Raw genomic sequence first — 22,152 nt, 5'->3', positions numbered from 1 at the left:
CGTGCTTCCTCAGAAGCTGAAAGAACTACATCCGTTTCTGGGCTTTTTAGAGGCTGGAGTTGATGGTTGTGTCCCACTTCAGGTCCTGTGAGACTAATTTCCAAGACCTTGAAGGTCTTGACAGTTGACACAAGACAGTTGGACAGCGAGTGGGGCAGCTGTGGTGAAGGATGCCTCCTGAAGTCCACAATCATTTCTACAGTTTTTAGAGTGTTCAAAGGCAGGCTGTGTTGGCCACACCAAAACTCCAGTCTCGCCACTTCCTGTTGCTACCCAGACTCGTCACCGTCTTTGATGAGCCCAATGACTATGGTGTCCTCTGCGAACTTCAGGAGTTTTGCACCCGGGTGCCTCATGGTGTTGTCGTTTGTGCAGAGCTTGAAGAGCAGAGGTGAGAAATCACAACCTTGGGGTGACCTGATCCTGATAATGTGCATGGATGAGGTGGTGTCCCACAGCCTCACCTGCTGTGCCCTGCACTTCAGGAAGTTGTAGATCCACTGGGAGATGGCAGGCGAGACATTGAGCTGGAGAAACCTGGAGGAAAGGAGTTCAGGGATGATAGTGTTAAACTCAGAGCTGAGGTCCATGAACAGGATCCTCTCATAGGCTTTCTTGCTGTCGAGATGTTCAAGGATAAAGTGCAGACCCATGTTGACATTGTCTGCAGGTCTGTTAGCTCGATAGGTAAACTGCAGTTTTAAAATATGTCCAAAATGTTAACAAGCAATTTCTCAGTCTTTGTGAGCTCTGTGAAATTTTGTGCTCATGCACTACATTCCCTCACATTCTGTGCATCTTCTGGGGGCAAAAATAAAACTCAGTGACACCCCTGCCCGTTTAGATGTGTACGTTTGTGATTTGTTGATGTATCACTGATTTCCAAAACTTAAGAGCGGAAATAAAAAAAAAATAGTTTCAGGCTAACTGTAAAGCAATGTTTCAATTAACATTTTTCCATTAATTGGGTAAAAATGGGCAAAAAATAGTTAAGCACTGCAAAGTTTGAGAATTAAAAACAGTGACGAGCAGAAGTCGGAAAATCAATTATGAATGTCAAAAGCAAATTTTGAAGGTACTGCAATTCTCAGCTCCACCTTATGCATATCTTTTTACATTTTTACTAGTATAAAAAAGTTAACTGTCAAAAACTATAAATGATAACGATCCCTGTCTTGACTTCGATTTGAAGTTGTCAGTGGCTCACCTTTTGGAATAAGTCTTGTAAAATCCCCCAGAAGCTGAAGAAAAGTTGCCCCAAGTTTTAAATGGTAACTTTTAATCAATATTGGAACATCCAAAAATTCAGTACACCTATATGTGTAAGCTCTTTTCATGAGTGGTATTCCTAATGAAGAGTTAGAAATGCCTTTTACAATGTGGATACATTTAAGTTGATATTGTAGATTAAGTTGATATTCTTTTTTTAAAAATGGCTCTTCATAGATTTGCTCAAATCTTAAAACTAGCAACCAGGCACTATTTTCTAATGCACAGTTCTAAGGACCGGGGTTCAAATCTTGGCCCCGCCTGTGTGGAGTTTGCATGTTCTCCCCATGCCTGCATGGGTTCTCTCTGGGCACTCCAGTTTCCTCCCACATCCCACAAGCATGCATTAATTAAACACTCTAAATCGTGTGCCCTGAGATTGGCTGCAACCACTTCAGGGTGTACCCTGCCTTCTGCCTGATGACAGCTGGGATAGGCTTCAGCACTCTCGCAACCCTCGTGAAGATAAGCGGCTCAGAAAACGGATGGACGGACGGACGGACGGATGGATGGAAGGATGGACGGATGGATGTATGGATGGATGACTTTAGTCTCATTGACATATGGAGGCTGAAAAACAATGCATGAAGAGAAAATCCACATTTTTCTTGTCAGCTCACCGGTCTTTCTCAAGAATAGATTTCTTTCTTTCAAACAACTCAGCAGCTCATATGATTACTCCGAAAATTTATTGTCATTATCAGTTATCACACACAAGTTTCTCTTAATATAAAAGTTGAAACAAATTTGGGACCCTCACAACATAGCACTTCAACAGATCCCCATTGAAGGATCGACATTTCGATTCTTTTGTGAGGAAGGAATGGGATGAGTTTCTGAAATTCAAGGACTGTCCAATCTCATCACCATCTCAGTTATTGGAACTCGGAAAAGAAGAAAAAAAACAAGAAGTCAAATGGAATTGAGTACAAAAAATAAACTCACAGAAAGGCAAGCAAGTAATCCAACACATGCACTTAGAAATCAACTTCAAAAGGGAAAATATAAATTAGATGCTATCTTGTGTTAAAAGAGCAAATTTTCTACAATAGTTAAGGTACACTATCTTTGAGCAGAACAATAAATCCAGAAAATTCTTTGCCACTCAACTTCATAAAAATTGAGAAATGTCATTAATTACAGTATTCAAGATACAAATGGCAACTGTACACGGTTACTGCAACAAATAAATGACATTTTTTACAATTTTTACAGCAGTTTGTACACATCTTCAAGCAACCCAAATCAAAAAGTAAAGGAAGCTTTTATTAAGCAAAGCAAAGCGCATTTCATACACGAGGTAACTCAATGTGCTTTACACGATTAAAGGCATTTGAAAACAAATAGATAAAAATTAAAATAAACATAAAAAATGGCATAAAAACAATAAAAAATGACAAACAAAATATAAAAAAAACAAAGACAATTAAAACAGTGTAAGTAATATGATCAAAAAGTGGATATATTCTAAAAAACATGAGAAAAGAGAGGAGTTTTCAACCTGGATTTAAAAACATTCACACTTGGGGCTGACACCAGCTCTGTTGGCAACTTATTCCATTACTGTGCAGCATAATAGCTAAGTGCTGCTTCACCATGATTGGTTTGGACTCTGCGCTCCACTATTTGACCTGAGTCAGTCCATCTCAGAGCTCTACTGGGTTCATAATCCGTAAGGATTTCTTTCATGTATTCAGGACCTAAATCATTTAGTGATTCATAGACCAGTTGGAGAACTTTAAAATCTATTCTAAAGCTGACTGGGAGTGCAAGGACTTTAGGATTGGATTTATACGCTCTGACCGCTTATTTTGGTCAGAACGTGAGCTGCACCATTCTGAATGAGGATTAAGATTAAGGATCTAAACATTCCTCAATTAAATGCATTTTGAGTCTTGATTCACCTTTAACCATCAAAAAATTATAAAACACATTGAAAAAAAATTGAACTAGGACAGGCACGCTTTTTTTTTTTTTTAGTATAGTCAAGGAGAAGCGGCACAATGGCGCAGCTGTAAATAAAGTGTTAGCCTCACAGTTCTGACGACCCAGGTTAAATCCAGCCTGGCTGTGTGGAGTTGAAAAAAAAAATCCACCTGAAAAGATACTCCTGTCGAGAATTCACTATGATCAGACATGCTTCATTAAAGGTAAAGTTCCACAAATAATGTCCGATGTTTGCTTAATTTCATAAGTATGTCACACCGTAAAAACCTAGATGCAATTACCAATTATGTCACAAGCTAAGTGGACTTTCCTGTTTGCAATACTAAATAAATTTGGATTTTGAGATTCATTCATACATTTGATAGCAAAATTATACAGTTCGCCACAAGCGATAATTCGCCGAAAGCGATAATCACCACAAGTGGGATTATTTCACAAAGCTTTACATTACAAAGAGGAGCCAGAGAAAGATATCCACTCTTACTAATGCTATTTGCAATTTTCATCAAACCTCCTATTGTCACTATTTGTCAGTGTATAATAATAAAGGTAATGCCTCACTAGTGACAGAACACAAAATCAATCTATATGCTAATGACACGTTTCTTTATTTAGAGGAACCCAGGCATTCTCTTTAGGCAGTCTTCAGCTTTCTTAGACATTTTCTGAAATATCCGACAATTAAATGGACAAAATCAAATCCCAGATCACCCTATTCCTAAAGGAAATGTTAAATATTTACGTATCAATATCTCATCAAATCTCACAGATTTAGATCTAAATTTCGCACTACTTAAAAAAATCTCACCTGATTTAAAGTCCAAGTGTTATCCCTATAAACATTCTAAAATAGATATTGTAATGAAAAATACATAAGATTATTCACTTCAATGTCTATACGAAAAAATAAATGTGAGTGGAGAGCGTGTCATCCATGCGCAAAGTTGCAGAAGTGTTATTCTACAATATCCAAGTGGTCGCCATATTGGTGACGTCACCCGGACATTCGCCAATGAAAACACGCGGTGCACCCCAACTATGGGAGAGAAACGCGCCCCTTCTGACACGGAAGCTCTTTTCGAAAAGGAGAACACCACACAACCGAGTGAAGTTTCCGGGCAATATTACACCATTGTTTCGAGCCCTCGGGGCAATATTACACTATTTTTTCGAGCCATATTCAGATGATATGCGATCACGGCCAAACCGCATCCCCGTCCGATCCACTTTCGTGGGGGAGAGGAGCCATTGCGGATGAGCCGGCCGGTGTGGCTTATGACAGAGCCGAGCCGTCCTGCTTTAGGGGGTTGTTCACAGACGCCGCAGTACTGAGTAACACAGTCGAGCCAGGGCGCTTTATGCGTGCACGCGGCTGAGTGAGGCATTCTCGGCTGGGTTCTTCAGAGCTGCCACCGTCCCCAAAGCCCGATGTGCAGCCTTCGCAGAAGCAGTGACCACCAAACGTGGCGCTTCAGCCGGTGTGGCTGATTTTTGGCGCCGTGGTGGCATATAATGGAGCCGAGCCGTGCTGCTTTTAGGGGAATGTTCAAAGTCGCTGCAGTACTTGTTGAACATCGCCGAGCTGGGGCGCATTACCGCCTATCTGTTATTTGGAACCCACGAAGCTCTCGTCCTCTGCACCCATGCAATCCATTTTTCACAATGAACCGGGTCTCTTGCAAACTTATGAAGGGTAATTCCATTCTCCCAAGTGTTCAAGCAATGTCCAGCAATGAAATGAGCCGGCATTTTGGCTAACACGAGGGAACAACGAGCTACCTTCCTGGACGTAAAACTAATGGAAAAAAACGAGTCCACTTGGGGGCGCCACTGTCCTTTACGTCACTTCCTGCTTCTTGTTGAAAACAAATCTCTCGCCCTCATTGCAGTACCACCACGTGAAAATGCGACCGGTCGATCGCGAGGCAGTCTTGGTCGATTGAATGCCGAAAAAAAAAATCTCAGCTAATGTTCCCTCTTAACTGCGCGCGTGTGCAGTTGTGCACCGCTGATGCAGTCTCGCGTGCCAAAAAAAAAAAAAAAAAAAATTCAATGCAAATTGAAAGTATAACATACATCTATTCAGTTTTTGGCATTTTTTAGATGGAAAAAGATGGCACACTGTGTCGACCCGTAACTGTCATGTTCCTGCTGGTCCAGCCCTGGCTGACGGGTCCCGGCACACCGGTGCTGATTAGGAGGCGCACACCTCCGCCTCATCCTCGTTGAGTAACCCCTGTATTTATAGGACCCATGGGATGACTTGTCTTGGCCAGATCGTCGCAACTCATGCCCCTTCCTGCTCTCCCGTATCCTTGATCGTGAACCCTGGTATATCGACCTCCGCCTGTCCTCCGACCGACCCCGTAAGCTTGATGTCTTTGACACTCCTGCCTTCTCTGATCGATCTCCCGTGTACCGACCCCTGCCTGTCCGCGGACCTGCTCTCTATGCCCGACGTCCTAACTACCGCTGCTCCACTTGACTGTCTGCCTGATCCCCGACTTGGGAACGAATAAACACTTTTCCCAAACTACCTCTGTGTCTCCGGAGTCCTGCATTTGGTTCCTCCTCCATACCGATGGGTTGTGACAGAACGATCTGGCCAAGACCGGTCGTCCCCTGGGTCCTACAAATACAGGGGTTACTCAACGAAGATGAGGCGCAGGTGTGCACCTCCTAATCAGCGCCGGTGTGCTGGGACCCGCCCACCCAGGGCTGGACCGGCAGGAACATGACACAGGATTCGCACGCGGCCCTAAAAGTCCCTAAAAAACCCTAAATTTTCGAACAGGCATTTAGGGGCTCCTAAAAGTCCTTAAAAATCCGTGAAAACCGGTCAAGCCCCTAAAAAGGCCTTAAATTAAAAAAAATCAAAGGGAGGACATCTACCGCCAAAATTCTTCCTAAAAAACAATCTTTTATTTAAAAAAAAAATAGTGATCCGTCTGGCGTCCAAAACAGCCGGGAATTGTCAACGGAAGACACCGTGTTGACAACTAGTCGCTATCTTGTAGATATTCCATTGTTTGTTTCCGTGAGTAGGCATTTCACTTCGTCTTCGTTACGACGTAGCGTAGTTCTTTCATCGATCCACCTTGTATCACAGGGAAGTGCATTTTTCCAAGAAGCTTGGGTTGAAAGTAAGGAGTTTGGGAGCTGGGTTCGTCGAGATCCAAAAGATCGGCACATGTTTTACTGCCATCTGTGCAAGCGGAGTTACCACCTTGAAAAGATGGGCGTCAAAGCGCTGGAGTCACACCGGAAAAACAGGAGACACGCTGATTTGGCGAAGACTCTCTCATCCTCCAATGGTATGAATCTGTTTCTAAAATATCAAGATAGTGAACATCAACTTCAGGCAGTGGTACTAGCAATGCATGCGCACCTACAGTTGTCCAGCCATCGACTTCAACCAGCCAGAAGTCAGGCTTTATGAACGTAGTTCAATACATGAAGACGGACTTGTTAAAGGCAGAGATCGTGTGGACTTTAAAAGTGATCTGCAGCCATTACAGTTACAAATCTTGTGAAAATAATTCGAAAGTGTTTGCAGTCATGTTCCCAGACAGCAACATTGCTAAAAACTACCACTGTGGGGAAAGGAAGTCATCGTACCTGGCTACATTTGGCATCGCTGCCCACTTTTCATCTCGACTACCTCAAAGCCAAAAAAGCCAGAATAGAGACTGACATATCTACGCTTATTGAGAAGGCTGACAGGCTGTGTGAGGAGCCAGAAGAAAAGAGGAATCTGAGGTTTATCACCGAGGCCAATGCACTCAGAAGCAGAGCAAAGGACAAGAGAGCCACTTTGGCACATCTGCAGCAACAAATAGAGAAAGCACTGGGTAGGCTCAAGAGCTAGAGTAGGGGTGGTGAGACAGACATCAGTAGAAGACATTTGTGTATATAGTTGCAATTGTAGTAAGAATCTGTTTTTCTGTAGACTGTTATGTGAAGACATTGACAATGGTCATATGAATGAGAACTACCACAAGGGGCGACAGGTGATCACTGTCACAGGTAATGAGGTACTGGACCATTTGATGAACCAAGAACGGTTGATGGCGACATTGGGTGAGTCTTTTTTTCCTACTCTTGATTTCCCACGATGGCCCTAAATTTTTCGTGTCGGCCCCTAAGAATGCCCCTAAAAAGCCCTTAAATTTTTTTGGTCAGACTGAGTATGAACCCTGTGACACTAACGGGACTAGTCGAAAGAAATAGAAGAAGTTTGTGGCATTTTACAATGTGGTTCAATGAGTGAGGGATGACTGGTTGTTACATCCAATGGCACAATTCATATACGTACTGTTAAAAATTTAAAAGAAGCCACTGGTTTCTTTTAGGCAGCACACGGAACTTTCACAACAACCACTGCTCCGCCACACTTTCTTTTTCCTAGTTTACCTTACACCCGCCTCCCATCCCCGCTCTTAAAGACGTATACTCATAATTACAAATGTTACAGTACTTATGCAGCCCATCAATGTGTTTTATCATGACGGCGTCCTCCACCACTGCTTTGGTTCGCAACACAGTCTGGGCAACGTAGAGCAAAGACGACCTAGAGATGCTGCTTATGTTTACTTTCGGTATTAATGGAGAATGTTAAAAAATAAATGCTATTGTTTTAAGATGCAATTACTGTCGGAGTATGTGAATAATTGTACAAAAAAAAATGGTTAAACTGGACGAGATTTTCTCTTTTCAAGTAGGAAAGGTCTGGTCTGAAGCCAGCCAAAGTAGAAAGTGCTGGATGAGATGGTGTGTAATTTTAAAATTCCACCTTGGCACAACCTGATCCAGGATGAAAGCACAGACACTACAGTGCACAAAAAAGCTAATTCTGTATTTTAAATATATATTTATATACAATATATCACATAACATTAATAACATAACATTGGAAGCATCATCACACCCCCCCAGCCCCACCCGCCGTCGGTAGATCGCGAGAGGCTGGCCACCCCCACCCGTCGTTGGTAGATTGCAAGAGGCTGGCTGCTTGAAAAGTAGATGTTGGAGTAAAAAGGTCTGGGCATCTCTTACCTAATGTATTGTGAAATTTTGCCATAATTCGGATAGAAATAATCAGAGGAAGGCTCGGTGGCATATTCTGCCCAGTAAGAAAAAGAAACATTTAAGGACCCAGTGGCTAGCGAAGTGTGGTTGCCCAGAGCTGTACGACATATGTACAAGTGTATTTGCACATTTATTTAAGACTAACACTTTTAGAGTACAATAAGTCTCTGGATTATTTTATATAACATTGTTATGATGTTGCTAACAAATAAGGACAAAAGTACTTCTTACCATTAATGTGACTTCTTATGCTTTCATGTGCCATGCAGGCGTTGAGACTTCCATCCAATGTTCCCTCTAATTTTTTACGTGTGTGAGCAAACACACTAAGGCCATCATCACTTTTTCTTCTAGCATTCACATATCCCAGTGTTTGTAATTAATAGTGTACACCATTAAAATGGAGGGGGGCGATGTCACGTAAACTAGGAAGTAGAGTCTGTGTGGCCTGGTGTGGCTGAGCAGCAGCTCTTTGTGAGAGGCAGTGTGCTGCTGTATTTAAAAAAAAAAAAAAAAAAAAAAAAAAAAGACATCAGCCTGTAGTACACTCCGCTGGATCTGTTTTCCTCTGTGCTGGGAGTGTGCGACAGGTGCACAAATGTGGACTTGCGCAGCTAATGGCCCCGTCACACCATGACGTTCTGGTCAGCGTTCTATAGCGTTTGAGGAAACGGTAGTCGCCCATGGTCGCTGGGATAGCTCCAGAAGAGCATTGTTTGAACGCTAGTGAACGTCAAGGATCGCTGGGAATCGGGTTAGGCGGTCCGGAAAAAAGTTGTGAACATGTACAAAAGTTCTCACAGAGACCAGCGTTCATCATCGTTTAATTTTAAACGCTGCAGAACATTCAAGAACGTCCGTGGAGCGTTTTACTAACGTTCGCCGAGCCTTGCACCCGTTTGGCTATCGTTAGTCAGTCGTAACTCTAGCTTTACTTGGTTGTTACTTAATCGTTTGGTTTGCAGTGAACGACTCAATGGCGACCTGTCAACGACCACTGAACAATCCCCAAGCGCACACAGCGTGTAACTAAAGTGAAACGAACGTCGTTTGGCGTCCATTGAGCAGCGGTCCAAACACATTGCTCGTGATGAAAGAGGCTTAGCTTTCTTACTAGCAGCGCTAGTTGCTGAAGTCCGTGCCCTAACTTTTTTTCTTCTCGGCGGCATGATGCTCCCTGTTCTAACTCACGACAGCAACTGAAGTGACTATGAACTTTCAAATGTTTTAATGACGATTCCACTGTAAAAATTACACGCCAGCAAAACGCTTTTCTGTCGTTATTCACCCATTGGTCACACACTCAACATGTTCGTCTTACGTTGACAGATCGCTCGTCGCGCCCCAATGACACGTTTGCACACGCTAAATGATTTTTAGGGGTATCTTACTTGGTCACTGTTACACGCTTTTCGTGCGTTAGACACACGTTAAGTCATGCGTTAGACACATGTTAATCACACGCCAGATGTGTCATCCGCATATGAGAACGCTGAAAAATAGAACGATTGAATTGTTCAGAGGACGTTGATCAGAACGTCATGGTGTGACGGAGCCTTTAGAGGGAACATTGCTTCCATCCGTTCATCATGACCGTAATTCACTTTGATTTGCCATCATGATGGTACAGTTCTTGCTGACAAAGGCATATCTTTTTTTCATTTGATTCCTCCGTCTTCCTGATCAATCGACACTGCTATTTCTTCATCAGATGAGGATGAATCAGAGAAATCAGCGCTGTCCATGATTGTGTTTTCCTTTGTTTACGCACGGGATATGTCACTTCCTCTTTTTAAAGTCATGTGATCTCGTAAAAATAGTCTCAATGGTGCCGCTCATACAAAAATGTGATTACTTGGATAAAAGAGCGCATTAAAGTTATTATTTGCAATTTTTTTAACTAGAATTTTTCAGGATATGCTTATATTTACAATGGATTAACATAATAATTGTCGAACTAAGTAATCACCGAAGTATTCCCTTAAGACCCTGGAATAACATACCGATCTCATTTCTGGGAAGAATGGCTCCAATAAATAAAAGTCTTGTCAAATAAAGTATTAATTTTTATTGATTCCATTTAAGACAACAATTAAATTGTTTCAAACCTTAGACTCATCTGTAATAAATTTTTATTTCAAAATCTGAAAAATGGGATGAGTCTATCCACTCTTCCGAAAAGTAAACAGGAGAGAGGCCTAAATGCTCCCAACTTTAAACACTATTATTTAGCTAACCAATAACGATATCTTATCAAATGGTTACATCACAGTCGGGAGTGTGATTCTTGGCTAGAATCTGAACAAATAAACTGCAACAATAGACTGCAATAATATTGAACTTCTAAGACTCCCATTGATTTCCACTAGTCTTAAACGCCATAAATGTTTTAAGAATCCAATAATCACATTCACCTTGGTGCCAAAGTCTAGAATCTACAGGATCTCAATTGTAATTAGAACAAAAAATACCAACACTTCAGAGCTCTCTTGAAATGTCACTTTGTCAAGCAAATAGTAAACCTTGTCCTGCAAAGTAAAATAAATCTTTTCAAGAGTTTATAAATCAATTTTATGTACTAAATCAATACACTTACCAATCACCAAATGGGAAGCTCTTCCCATGCTGACCGTTACAATGACTGCCAGTCAGAGACTTGGTAGTCAAAGTAACAGGGAAGGTGGGTTTTACACCTAGCAACATGATGGTGCTCCTGTGGGCGGGCCCCACGGGCTGGATGGCTGCTTGGTGTGAGGGCTCTCCTCTCGTGGCCCGTGACTGCTCCCTGGGTTCCCAACTCCATTAGTAGATATGGAATATGATTTACTTTTCTCATTCTGTTTACAGAATTGTTAAGTTAGAAATTTAGTTCTGTTCAACTGAACGACTCTAATCCTCGATAAAACTACAATTAAAATATGAAGAAATCACGGAAAAAGCTCAAAAACTCCACTGTGTGACACAGTAAAACTGTTCTGGCATTAAGGGGACGCAGAGTCTTTATTCTGATTGATCTAACAGCCGAACAAGACACACACACACACACACACGCACGCACACACACGCACACACACACACACACACACACACACACACACACACACAAAAAGTGTGGTTTCAAAATATTTGTTTTTATTTTTCTTTCCAATCTAGGCAATGAAGGCAATATATTCCAGATACATGAGGAAACTGGGAATATAAGCATGATCAAAGCTGCAGATATTTTGGGCCCAATAACTCTCACTGTGCTGGTAATGTCCTCACTCACTCAATGTATTGTTTTCCCACTTATTAATCAAGTGTTTTTTTTTCCCAAAACATGTAGGCATCACAAGTGACCAACAGGGATCAGTTTGCTGTAACACAAGTGATCTTTGATGTGATGAAGAAGAGCAGGAACCCTCCTCAATTTGAGAAGGAACGTTACGAGGGGTTTATCTACACCAACTCTATACCTGAGAGCATGATCCTTAGAGACCGTAGTAGTAACAGACCCTTCAGGGTCCGAGCGCGAGATGAGGATTTTGCCAGCGTAAGTTCTCCCTTTCTGGTAGAGGATAGGCTTTTGGTTGTGTTCAACTGCAGGTGGAGAGTTTTTGAGATTAACAGACTATTACTTTCAATTCTTTCAGTCAATGAGAAGGAAATTATCCAGAAAGACATAACAGTATAAAACAATGAATTGATTGTCTTATCCTGTAGTTTCTTTAATGACATCTAGACTAGCTTGTCCTGAGTTACAAATTGATCCTCAAACAATCATTTTGACCGCTGCTAAAATGAATTTGCACAGAATTGTATTTTAATACAGCAATTCTATTCCATTCTACCAGTTGTTCATTCAACTTTGCACAATGTGAATATTGTACAAAACATGAGAAAATTTGTGTTTGATAGATCGTATTTATTGTAACAGTGCTTCTTGGCATAAATCTTACACCCTTGGAAATCCTGTGTATAAACCATTTAAAAGCCACATTTGTAAGGAATATACATTTGTGGGGCCAGAACGGTGGAAAACTGGTTAGACATCGCGCTCACAGTTTTGAGGAGTGAGGTTCAAATCCTGGCCCTGACTGTGTGGAATTTGCATGTTCTCCCACTGCCTGTGTGGATTTTCTCTGGGTGCTCCTGTTTCCTCCCACATCACAAAATCATTTGTGATAAGTTCATTGAAGATTCTAAACTGGTCATAGGTGTGAATCTGAGTGTGAATGATTTTTTTTATGTGCTCTGTGATTGGCTAGCAACGAGTTCAGGTTGTACGCTGCCTCTCACCTGAACATAACCGGGATAGGCTCCAGCATGCCTGCACCCCTATGGAGTATAACTGGTACAGAAAATGGATAGGTGGATACTTCAAGAATTTGTGAACAAATGGGGTGTAATGGCCCGACCTCTAACCCACTGAACATTTACCTGTATAAGACAATCTTGGGAATACTGTATGTGCCAGAGTCCACACAAGCACATTGACTGACCTGTGATAAATGCTGGTTAAAAAATTAAATGCCATCCCAGCGCTGTGTGTAACCAGGCTGATGACTAGAATGAGGAGTAGGTGGCAAGCTGATTGATTCTTCCATAAACTATGAAGGCTCCTGACTGTTAAATGAATAAAGTGTTAAGTAGACAATTTGTCATTTTTCCAAGTAGTATAGTTCACCAAACAAGGATCAATGGCAAGAACAAAATAAACTGTTAAAGATTTAGCAAATTATTCATGGCTGCCACCCAAATACTCAGCTCTGTTGCCCATCCCATCCATCCATTTTCTTAGCCGCTTATCCTCACAAGTGTCATTGGAGTGTTGGTACACCCTGAACTGGTTGCCAGTCAATCACAGGGCATATAGAGACAGAGAACACACTCACAATCACACCTAGGATCAATTTAAAGTGTTCAATAAATGTGTGTTTTTGGAATGTGACAGGAAACCAGAGTGCCTGGAGAAAACCCACGCAGGCACAGGCAGAACATGCAAACTCCACACAGGTGGGACCGGGATTGAACATGCATCCTCAGAACTGTGAGGTAAACGCTTTACAGCTGCCCCCCACCCCACCCCCCATGCCGCTCAAACAAATGCATATCACTTCCAAGTTTGGCACCCTTTAAAAGGGCAGTGAACAGCTTTCAAAGAGTTTAAGATTTATTGCCAAGAAGCATTGTATCAAAAAAGAAATAATCTATCAAATGAAACTTTCCATTTATTTAAATATTTATTCTGGGCAATCCTGTGGTTTGTATCTGTTCACAAACATATAGAGAATTGTTAAATACTCTCGTCTTTTTCAGGGTGTGAATCCAGATGTAAAATATGAAGTGCAATACAGCAGTTATGTCAATGTGACCACAGATGGTTTTGTGATACTGAAGAGAGTTGTCAAGACAGAGTCATTTGCACTACAGGTGAATATCACAGACCGCAACAATGAAAACAAAATATTTTGTCATCACTTCTAAGCAACAAATTTTTTTTTCACTTCCCATAAAATCAGCTTAGAGCAGTGGACACAACTACTGGAGAGTTTGGTACAGCCGCCCTCTCTGTTCAAGTTATACCTGGTAGGAACGTCACTATACACTACACTGCAAGAACTGGCAGAGAGCTGAACATGTATAGGAGGAAAATAAACTGCATTTAGAACATTTCCAGACATCCTTGTACTGTATAGATTGTGGGCTTGTGCTATTATGGAATACAGGGGAAAAAATATCCAAATGATTTCACCCCACGAAAAAAAAATCTCAATTCTTGGTAAATTCACCTGTTTATGCAAACTTCATTTAAACTACATTCTTCTGGGATGATCTTCTCTGCAGCCAATGCCATGCCGTCCCCGTCAAACGTTGGCTACCGTGCTGGCGACATGGCACTCCTTGGGCTGGTTATGGCAGCTTTGCTGGTTCTCTGCTTCACTGTGATTGGCTTCTTGATTTCCCGCTTGTGGAAGGGCAACTCCAGAGTGGACAAAATATGTGAGGTTAGTATTTCTAGATGTAAAATCTCATGTAAAATACTGTGAGAACTTGTACTGCTATATGTTATAGTATTTAGTTCACGTTTCTCTTTGCCCAAGACATTTTTATATCTTGTTGAAAGGGAATCTGCAAAATGGGTTCATCATTCATGTCCTAAATGCAAGAAATCTGTATTTGGTCTTCATAAACTACAATATTGCCTTGTAAATGGATGGTGAAAATTTAGGAGACTAAAGAAGTATCATTTAGGCACATCTGTATATGTGGATTGCACATTTTCATCACAGGTTCTAAACAGTGGCAATGAAAGGTCAACACAACCCTGTTCACTTTGCATCTTTTTTTATAGTTTTTTTTTCCAGCAAAAGCAAAGCAAAGAAATTTTATTTTAACAGTGTATTTCAGGGAAGCATGGTGGAAACTGGTTAGATGGTCTGCCTCAGAGTTCTGAGTACTGGGGTTCAAATGCTTAACCCGCCTGTGTGGAGCTTACATGATCTCCCGGTGCCCGTGTCGGTTTTTCTGTGAACTCTAGTTTCCTTCCTCATCTGATTAAAATGCTTTAATTGGAGACTCTAAATTGTCCTTAAGTGTGATAGTGAGTGCGAATGGTTGTTTACTTCACTGTGCCCTGGCAACCAGCTCAGGGTGAAGATAGCTGGGATAGGCTCCAGCACACCCGTCATCTTTGTGAGGATAAGAGGCTGAGATAATGGATGGGTGGATAGCACATTTCATACAGAAGGTAACTCAATGTGGTTTACATGGATAAAAGCATTTTAAAAGAAAAAACAGCCTTAAAATTGAGAGAGAAAAAAGAACAATTAAAAGCATACAGTGTAAGAAATATCCTTTACAAGTGGAAATGCCCTACAAAGCATGAGGAAAAAACAAGTTTATAACATTGACTTAAAAACAGCCACAGTTGGGGTTGACGTGACCTTGGTTTGCAACATATTCCATTTGTGTGGAGCATCATTGCTAAATGTTGCTTCACCATGTTTGCTTTGGACTCTGTGCTCCACTGTTTGACTGGAGTCTGTTGATCTCGGAGGCCTATTGGGTTTATATTCCAGTCGTGTATCTTTCATGTATTCAGGACATGAACCCTTTTGTGACTTATAGCCCAGTAGTCACTGATGGTGTAGTGGTACACATGCCTGACTTTGGTATGGGCAGTGTAGGATCACTTCCCTTCAGCCATGGTGTCGATATGTGACCTCTGACTGACGAGCAACCAGTTCAGGGTGTTTGCCCTTTTGCCCGTTGACAGCTGGGATAGGCTCCAGCACTCTTGCAACCCTTGTGAGGATAATAGGCTGGGAAAATAGATGGATCAATAAACCAGGAGCAGAACTTTCAAAACTATTTTAATCCTTTCTGGGCAGGGGTTACAAATTTGCAACAGGTTTAATATAATCGGAAATTTCAAATCCAGAATATCATTTTCTGAAAGTATCAGATTTTTCTCTCTGCAAAATTTTAAAGGGTTAAAGCTGACTGGGAGCCAGTGTAAAGATTTTAGAATTGGAGGGATATGGTCTGACCTGGGGCAGCACAGTGGTTCAGCTGGAAAGCGTTGGCCTCACAGTTCTGAGGACCCGGTGTTCAATCCCCGTCCCCCATGTGTGGAGTTTGCATGTTGTCCCCATGCTTGCATGGGTTTCCTCCGGGCACTCCAGTTTCCTCCTGCACATATATTCTGTTATACTTCGGCTAATGTTTTTTCCTCTACTTTCCAGTGTGTGCCTCCATCTTTCTAATTGTCCCTCCAGCTGCTCCCTGCTTTCACTGCAGATCACAATATCATCTTCAAACATCATGGTCCAAGGGGTTACAGTCTAACCTCATCTGTCAGCCTATACATTACTACCGCAAACAGGAAGGGGTTCAGCGTGGATCCCTGATGCAGTCCCATCTTCACCTTAAATTCTTCTGACACACCAAAGGCACACCTCACCGCTGTTCTGCTGCTCCCATACAAGTCCTGTACTATTCTAACATATTTCTCTGCCACACCTGACTTGCGCATGCAGTACCACAGTTCCTCTCTTGGTACTCTGTCATAGGCTTTCTCTAAGTCTACAAAGGCACAATTTAGTTCCTTCTGACCTTCTCTGTACTTTTCCCACAAGCATCTTCAAGGCAAATAATGCATCTGTGGTACTCTTTCTAGGCATGAAACCATACTGTTGCTTGCAAATACTGATACTAGTATAAATTCTGTCCCAAGTCTAGCCTCCACTACTCTTTCCCATAACTTCATTGTGTGGCTCATCATCTTTATTCCTTTGTAGTTTCCACAGTTCTGAACATCACCTTTGTTCTTAAAAATGGGGACTAGCAAACTTTTCCTCCATTCTTCTGGCATCTTCTCTCCCGCTAGTATTCTATTGAATAAATTTGTCAAAACCTCCACAGCCACATCACCAAATTGCCTTCAATACCTCCACTGGTACGATTGTCTAACCCTAACCTAAACAATGCCACTTCCCGGTCATTCACACTTGCCTCTTCTACTCTACCTTCTCTCCCATTTCTTCATTCATTAACTTCTCAAATTACTCTTTCCATCTACTTAGCACACTCCTGGCACCAGTCAACATTTTTCAATCGCTATCTTTAATCACCCTTACCTGGTGCACATCCTTCCCATCTCTATCCCTCTGTCTGGCCAACTTGTAGAGATCCTTTCCTTCTTTCGTATCCAACCTGGAGTACATGTCGTCATATGCCTCTTGTTTAGCCTTCGCCACCCCTACCTTTTCCCTCTGCCGCATCTCAATGTATTCCTTCCGCCTCTCCTCAGTCCTCCCCATATCCCACTTCTTCTTCGCTAATCTCTTTCCTTGGAGGATTTCGTGCGTTTTGGGGTTCCACCACCAGGACTCCTTCTCCCCTTTCCTACGAGAAGGCACCCCAAGTACTCTCCTGCCTGCCTCTCTGAGTAAATTGGCAGTAGTATTACAGTCTTCTGGGAGCTCTTCCTGTCCATCTAGACTCTGACTCACCTGGTTCCAAAAGGGCACAAAATATTCTTCGTTCCTCAACTTCCACCACCTGATTGTCTGCTCTACCTTTGTCTTCTTAATCTTCCTACCCGCTATCAGAGTCATCCTACACACCACCATCCTATGCTGTCGAGCTACACTCTCCCCCACCACTACCTTACAATCAGTAACCTCCTTCAGATGACATCGTCTGCAGAAAATATAATCCACCTGCGTGCTCCTACCTAAGTTCTTGAAGATCACTCTATGTTCCCGTCTCTTCTGGAAAGAAGTGTTCAGCACTGCCAATTCCATCCTTTTTACTAAGTCCACCACCATCTGACCCTCAGAGTTCCTTTGCTGAATGCCGTACTTACCCATCACCTCTTCATCGCCCCCGTTTCCTTCACCAACATATCCATTGAAATCTGCACACAATCACAACTGTCTCTCTCTCTGGGATGCTCAGGACTACTTCGTCTAGTTCCTTCCAAAATTTCTCTTTCAACTCACGGTCACATCCTACTTGTGGGGCATAGCCGCTTAATCACATTATACCAATACTCAGTGTCGGGGGCGGGCGGAGTTAGCCCGAGCCATGACCTATCCGTTATGGAAGTCGTTTGATGAATGCTCATATTTGTTTCGCACAGTTTTACGCTGGATGCCCTTCCTGCCGGAACCCTCTGCATTTATCCGGGCTTGGGACCGGCCAACAGGACGCACAGGAATTGTGCGCCCCTTTGGGCTGCAGATACATGCAGATGATACTGAGGTCTCGCAATGTTACCAATATTACATTTTGAGATCCTTTACTAAACCCTATAAAAATGTGCTGTTTATTTTCAAATATCCTCCTTCTAAACAGAACATGTGGAACATCGCTTAAATTGACATGTGACCCCATGTGATTACTACAAAAATATTTCTCCCCGTGCCTGCGTGGGTTTTCTCTGAGCACTCTGGTTTCCTCCCACATCCCAAAAACATGCAACATTAATTGGACACTTTAAATTGCCCCTAGGTGTGTTTGTGAGTGTGGCTGTTTGTTTCTATGTGCCCTGCAATTGGGGCACATTGGGGATTGCGTTCAGGATGTACCCCGCTTCCTGGCTATTGACTGCTGGGACAGGCTCCAGCACTCTCGCGGCCCTTTTGAGGATAAGCAGCTAGGAAAATGGATGGAATGATGGAGAGAACAGAAAACACATATAGCCATGCATGACTCTTATGAGATTGACTGGTGACCATTAAAATCCCATTCAAATCAACTGGCAAAGATTCCAACTCAATTGACCCCTCCGTGGATATTGCGCAATCCGCGTCACTGACCAATCAGAGGCCAGAGATCTGCATAAACCAAAGCCCGTTTTTGATGATGATTGAATGAAATCAGAAGCATGGCGTCTCTCTCAGTTAAGAATGTATTGTATTTAGAATCTGTAATATATCGTTGATTTGAATGAAATCAGAAGCATGGAGTCTGTCTCAGTTCAGAATGTATTGTATTGTATTTGCCATTTTTACTGTTTGTCTTACGTCAGCGCACGTGGCGTGACGTCACTTCAGGAGGCGTGGTTAAGTGCCCTGTACGGAGGGGTCAATTGTGAGACCTTGGAAGATAAGCAGCAGAAATGGATGGTTGGAGGGATGGTATAATTATCATAAGAATCATAAGAACTATATTGTCTGATTGACTATGACTGTTGCTCCTAAATATAAAGTACACATGAACAAAATTGTTAGTATTCCCGTTAATGGAAGAAAAAAAACTGTAGTCACAGAAATAACTTGAATATGACAAAATTAATAATAGAAATAATAGTCATGAAAATTACTGAAAATCAGACATTGCTTTTGAATTGTGGTTAAACAGGAACTTCTTCTTTTCCTTTTGGCTTGTCCCGTTAGGGATTGCCACAGCGTGTCATCTTTTTCCATGTAAGCCTATCTCTTATATCTTCTTCTCTAACAGCCACTGCCCTCATGTCTTCCCTCACAACATCAGTCAACCTTATCTTTGGTCTTCCACTTGCTCTTTTCCCTGGAAGCTCCATTCTCAACATCCTTCTACTAATATACTCACTCTCTCGCCTCTGGTCACGTCCAAACCATCGAAACTTGCAATTTTATAAAAACAAAGTCATGAAACAGCCCTGGACAAGAATGATGGTCACCCTTGAAAACACTGAACATAATTTAACCAGAGGGACATGCTCATGTTCTTTTAATTAGCATCACAGGCGCCTTCAAACTTTGGTCGGTTGGCCAATTTAAAAGGTGACAAGTAATCACTGAGATGTTCTGTGACATTAGGTGTAATACAGATAAATTTGGACCAGTGGAAGCCGAGGAGTGTCCTCAGCTTAGAAAGAAAATTATAGACAAGAATTTTAAAGGTAAAGACTATCAGCTCATCTCCAAGGAGCTTGATGTTCCTGTGACTACAGGCGCACAGATTCAGAAATTTAAGATCCACGGAACTGTAGCCACCTTACCTGGATGTGGCTGCAGGAGGAAGATTCTGACAAATAGGGTAACAGGGTAAATAGAGACAGATATTAATGTTAAGAGCCCAGAACAGCCTCCAAAAAAATTAAATGTGTGCTCCAAAGTCATAGTACATCAGTGTCAGATGACACCCTTTGTCTTCATTTGACCCAAAGTGGACTTCATGGCAGATTACCAACGAGTACACCAATGTTGGCAAAAAACATTAAAAAAAAAAAAAAGCCATAATGCAATTTGCATGTTAAAAAAACAAAAGGTTTGAGATAATTTACTATGGACAGATGAGACAAAACTGGAACTATTTAGCAATGCAATGTTTTAAAGATGCCAAAAGGAAACATAAGAACAATGTCCCTACTGTGAAACATAGGAGATATTGTAAGGTTCTTGGGCTGCTGAATTTGAAGTTATTATTTCTTGATTTCAATTCAAAAAAGGATTTTATTTCAGGCAAATTAAAAAAAATTCTGTTCCAGACTAAAAAACAATGTGAATAAAGTTATTCTTTGTTGTAAGTTGAACTATAGTTCTAATTTATTTTTTGTTTTCCTTAATAATAAAGATATAATGTTATGCAGAGCTGTACTCATAACAATTTTATGGACAAATGATAACATTTATAGTCGCGGCGGAGAGTGGGGAGACGCAAATTGTTTTCTTCTTGCTGGGGGAGGGTGAAAATAATTGAGAAGCACTGCATTCAGGGAAAAATCAGTTTTTGTCCAGAATTTTGTTTTTTTTTTTTTTTAATTTTGTTGAATGCAAATTTTCATTGGTTAAATTTAATTATTTATTACTTTTGTCAGATTCAAGATGTTTTTTGTATTTTTAGACACATCTTGTATGTATTCATTTTTTTCTTCCCCCCACAGAAAAGTATATCCCACTTACTTTTTGTAATTATGAAGATCCAGTTTGTGACAAAAGGCTGGTTTTCCTTGGAATAATTTTCTCAGCGAGTTATGAAGACTTTCATACAAATTGAATCCATACTGTCTGATAGAACACTGAGGTGTCTTAAAGCAGTCAAGTCTTACACATCAGAAAACATCTGGCACCTCACATTTCCTTTTGATAGATATTTATCAAGTACAACACAAGGATTCTGTTTTGAAATATGAAAACACATTACTCTCCAAAACCACCATCTTTATAAAGCAAGTGAAAAGAAAAGTCTATATACTAGCCATGATTCATTACTCTTTTTTTTGTAATCTCTCCACTGCTTATAGTGCTTGGACTGTCTGAAATCTAAGCAGCCAAATACTAGCCACAGAGACTCCCTGCAGTTCACCAATGATGGCTTCCAGAATGAGCCAGACGGAAGCTGTGGCCACTGGAAGAACACCTTTCCCAGACGAAGTACCTTCCCCGGGGGCCGAGTCATGCCCCTGGGTAGACGCAACCGCCACTGCGCCTCCTGCGGTGTCTTCACTAAGCACGTCCCCAAAGGGAGTCCCTCACTAAGACCATCCAGGAGAGGTCGAGGAGATGGAGACGATTACCGCTCAAGGTCCATCCTGGCCAAGCAGAGGAGGAAGGAGGGGCAGAAGACTGTGTGGTTCAAAGAACTCAAAGACTCTTCGGACATTGAGGTGGAGATTATCCCCGACATAGTGGGCCAGGTGGAGGAAGAGACACAGGAGGAGCTGGAGGGGGAGCTGGTGATGGAGGCAGTAGTCAACGACCCATTTGCAGAGTCTGAAGATGGACAGAAAAACAACCACATGGAGCCCAAAGCTGAACACAACCACGGGAGTACCAACTCAGAAAAAGAGAAGGAAACAAATGATCAAGATGGCTGAAAGAAGATGTGACTCAAAGTCAGTTTCACATTTGGATACGTCATACTCAAATTACTTCCAAAGCCTGAACAGTTTCGTCCATGAAGACTCAACATTTGGATATCTGCGAAAACCTTAAAATTAAGATTCAAAGGTTCAATAGTATATACAGTATTTGCTACTGTGAGGTTCTAAGAATTTAATGTTCATGATGATTTTATAGTTAACATTGATTTTATTAGCATGAGCTGGAAAAAACACCATTGTTTATTTCTTATACTGACAACTCAAAAAGACCCTTTAAAGCAGAAATGGGTTAAAAGTCAGTATTAATTTCAGTTGAAGAAGTTTTAACATTTTCAAGTGAACTAAACTGAATTGCAACATCAGTCACATACAGTTCCATGAAAAAGTATTTGGCCCATCCTGCTTTCTTTTCTTTTTTTGCATATCTATCATATACAAAGGTTTTAAATCATCAAACCAATTTTCATCTCAGAGACAACCCAAGAAAATACAAAATGCTGTGTCCAAATGACAATTCAAATTATAAAAGCATAAAAAATTCAAAACTTTCA

At 41.6% G+C, this 22,152-nt stretch overlaps 1 protein-coding gene across 1 annotated transcript in view; it reads left to right on the top strand.

Annotated features, from left to right (window-relative positions):
* Positions 1 to 21,827, top strand: part of cdhr5a (cadherin-related family member 5a) — a 31,618-nt gene extending 9,791 nt beyond the window's left edge. Inside the window, exons 8-13 of the mRNA XM_061813402.1 lie at positions 11,458 to 11,555; positions 11,630 to 11,836; positions 13,603 to 13,716; positions 13,806 to 13,872; positions 14,131 to 14,291; positions 21,023 to 21,827. Coding sequence (XP_061669386.1) covers positions 11,458 to 11,555; positions 11,630 to 11,836; positions 13,603 to 13,716; positions 13,806 to 13,872; positions 14,131 to 14,291; positions 21,023 to 21,595 — 1,220 coding nt within the window. The 3' untranslated portion in view covers positions 21,596 to 21,827. The remainder of the gene's footprint in view (positions 1 to 11,457; positions 11,556 to 11,629; positions 11,837 to 13,602; positions 13,717 to 13,805; positions 13,873 to 14,130; positions 14,292 to 21,022) is intronic.
* The last annotated feature ends 325 nt before the right edge of the window (positions 21,828 to 22,152 follow it).

The sequence above is a fragment of the Syngnathoides biaculeatus genome, chromosome 3 (genome assembly GCF_019802595.1).
Source record: "Syngnathoides biaculeatus isolate LvHL_M chromosome 3, ASM1980259v1, whole genome shotgun sequence".
In the NCBI taxonomy this organism is placed as follows: domain Eukaryota; kingdom Metazoa; phylum Chordata; class Actinopteri; order Syngnathiformes; family Syngnathidae; genus Syngnathoides; species Syngnathoides biaculeatus.
The sequence above is the reverse complement of the archived record's forward strand: the minus strand, read 5'-3'. Positions and strand labels throughout refer to the sequence as shown.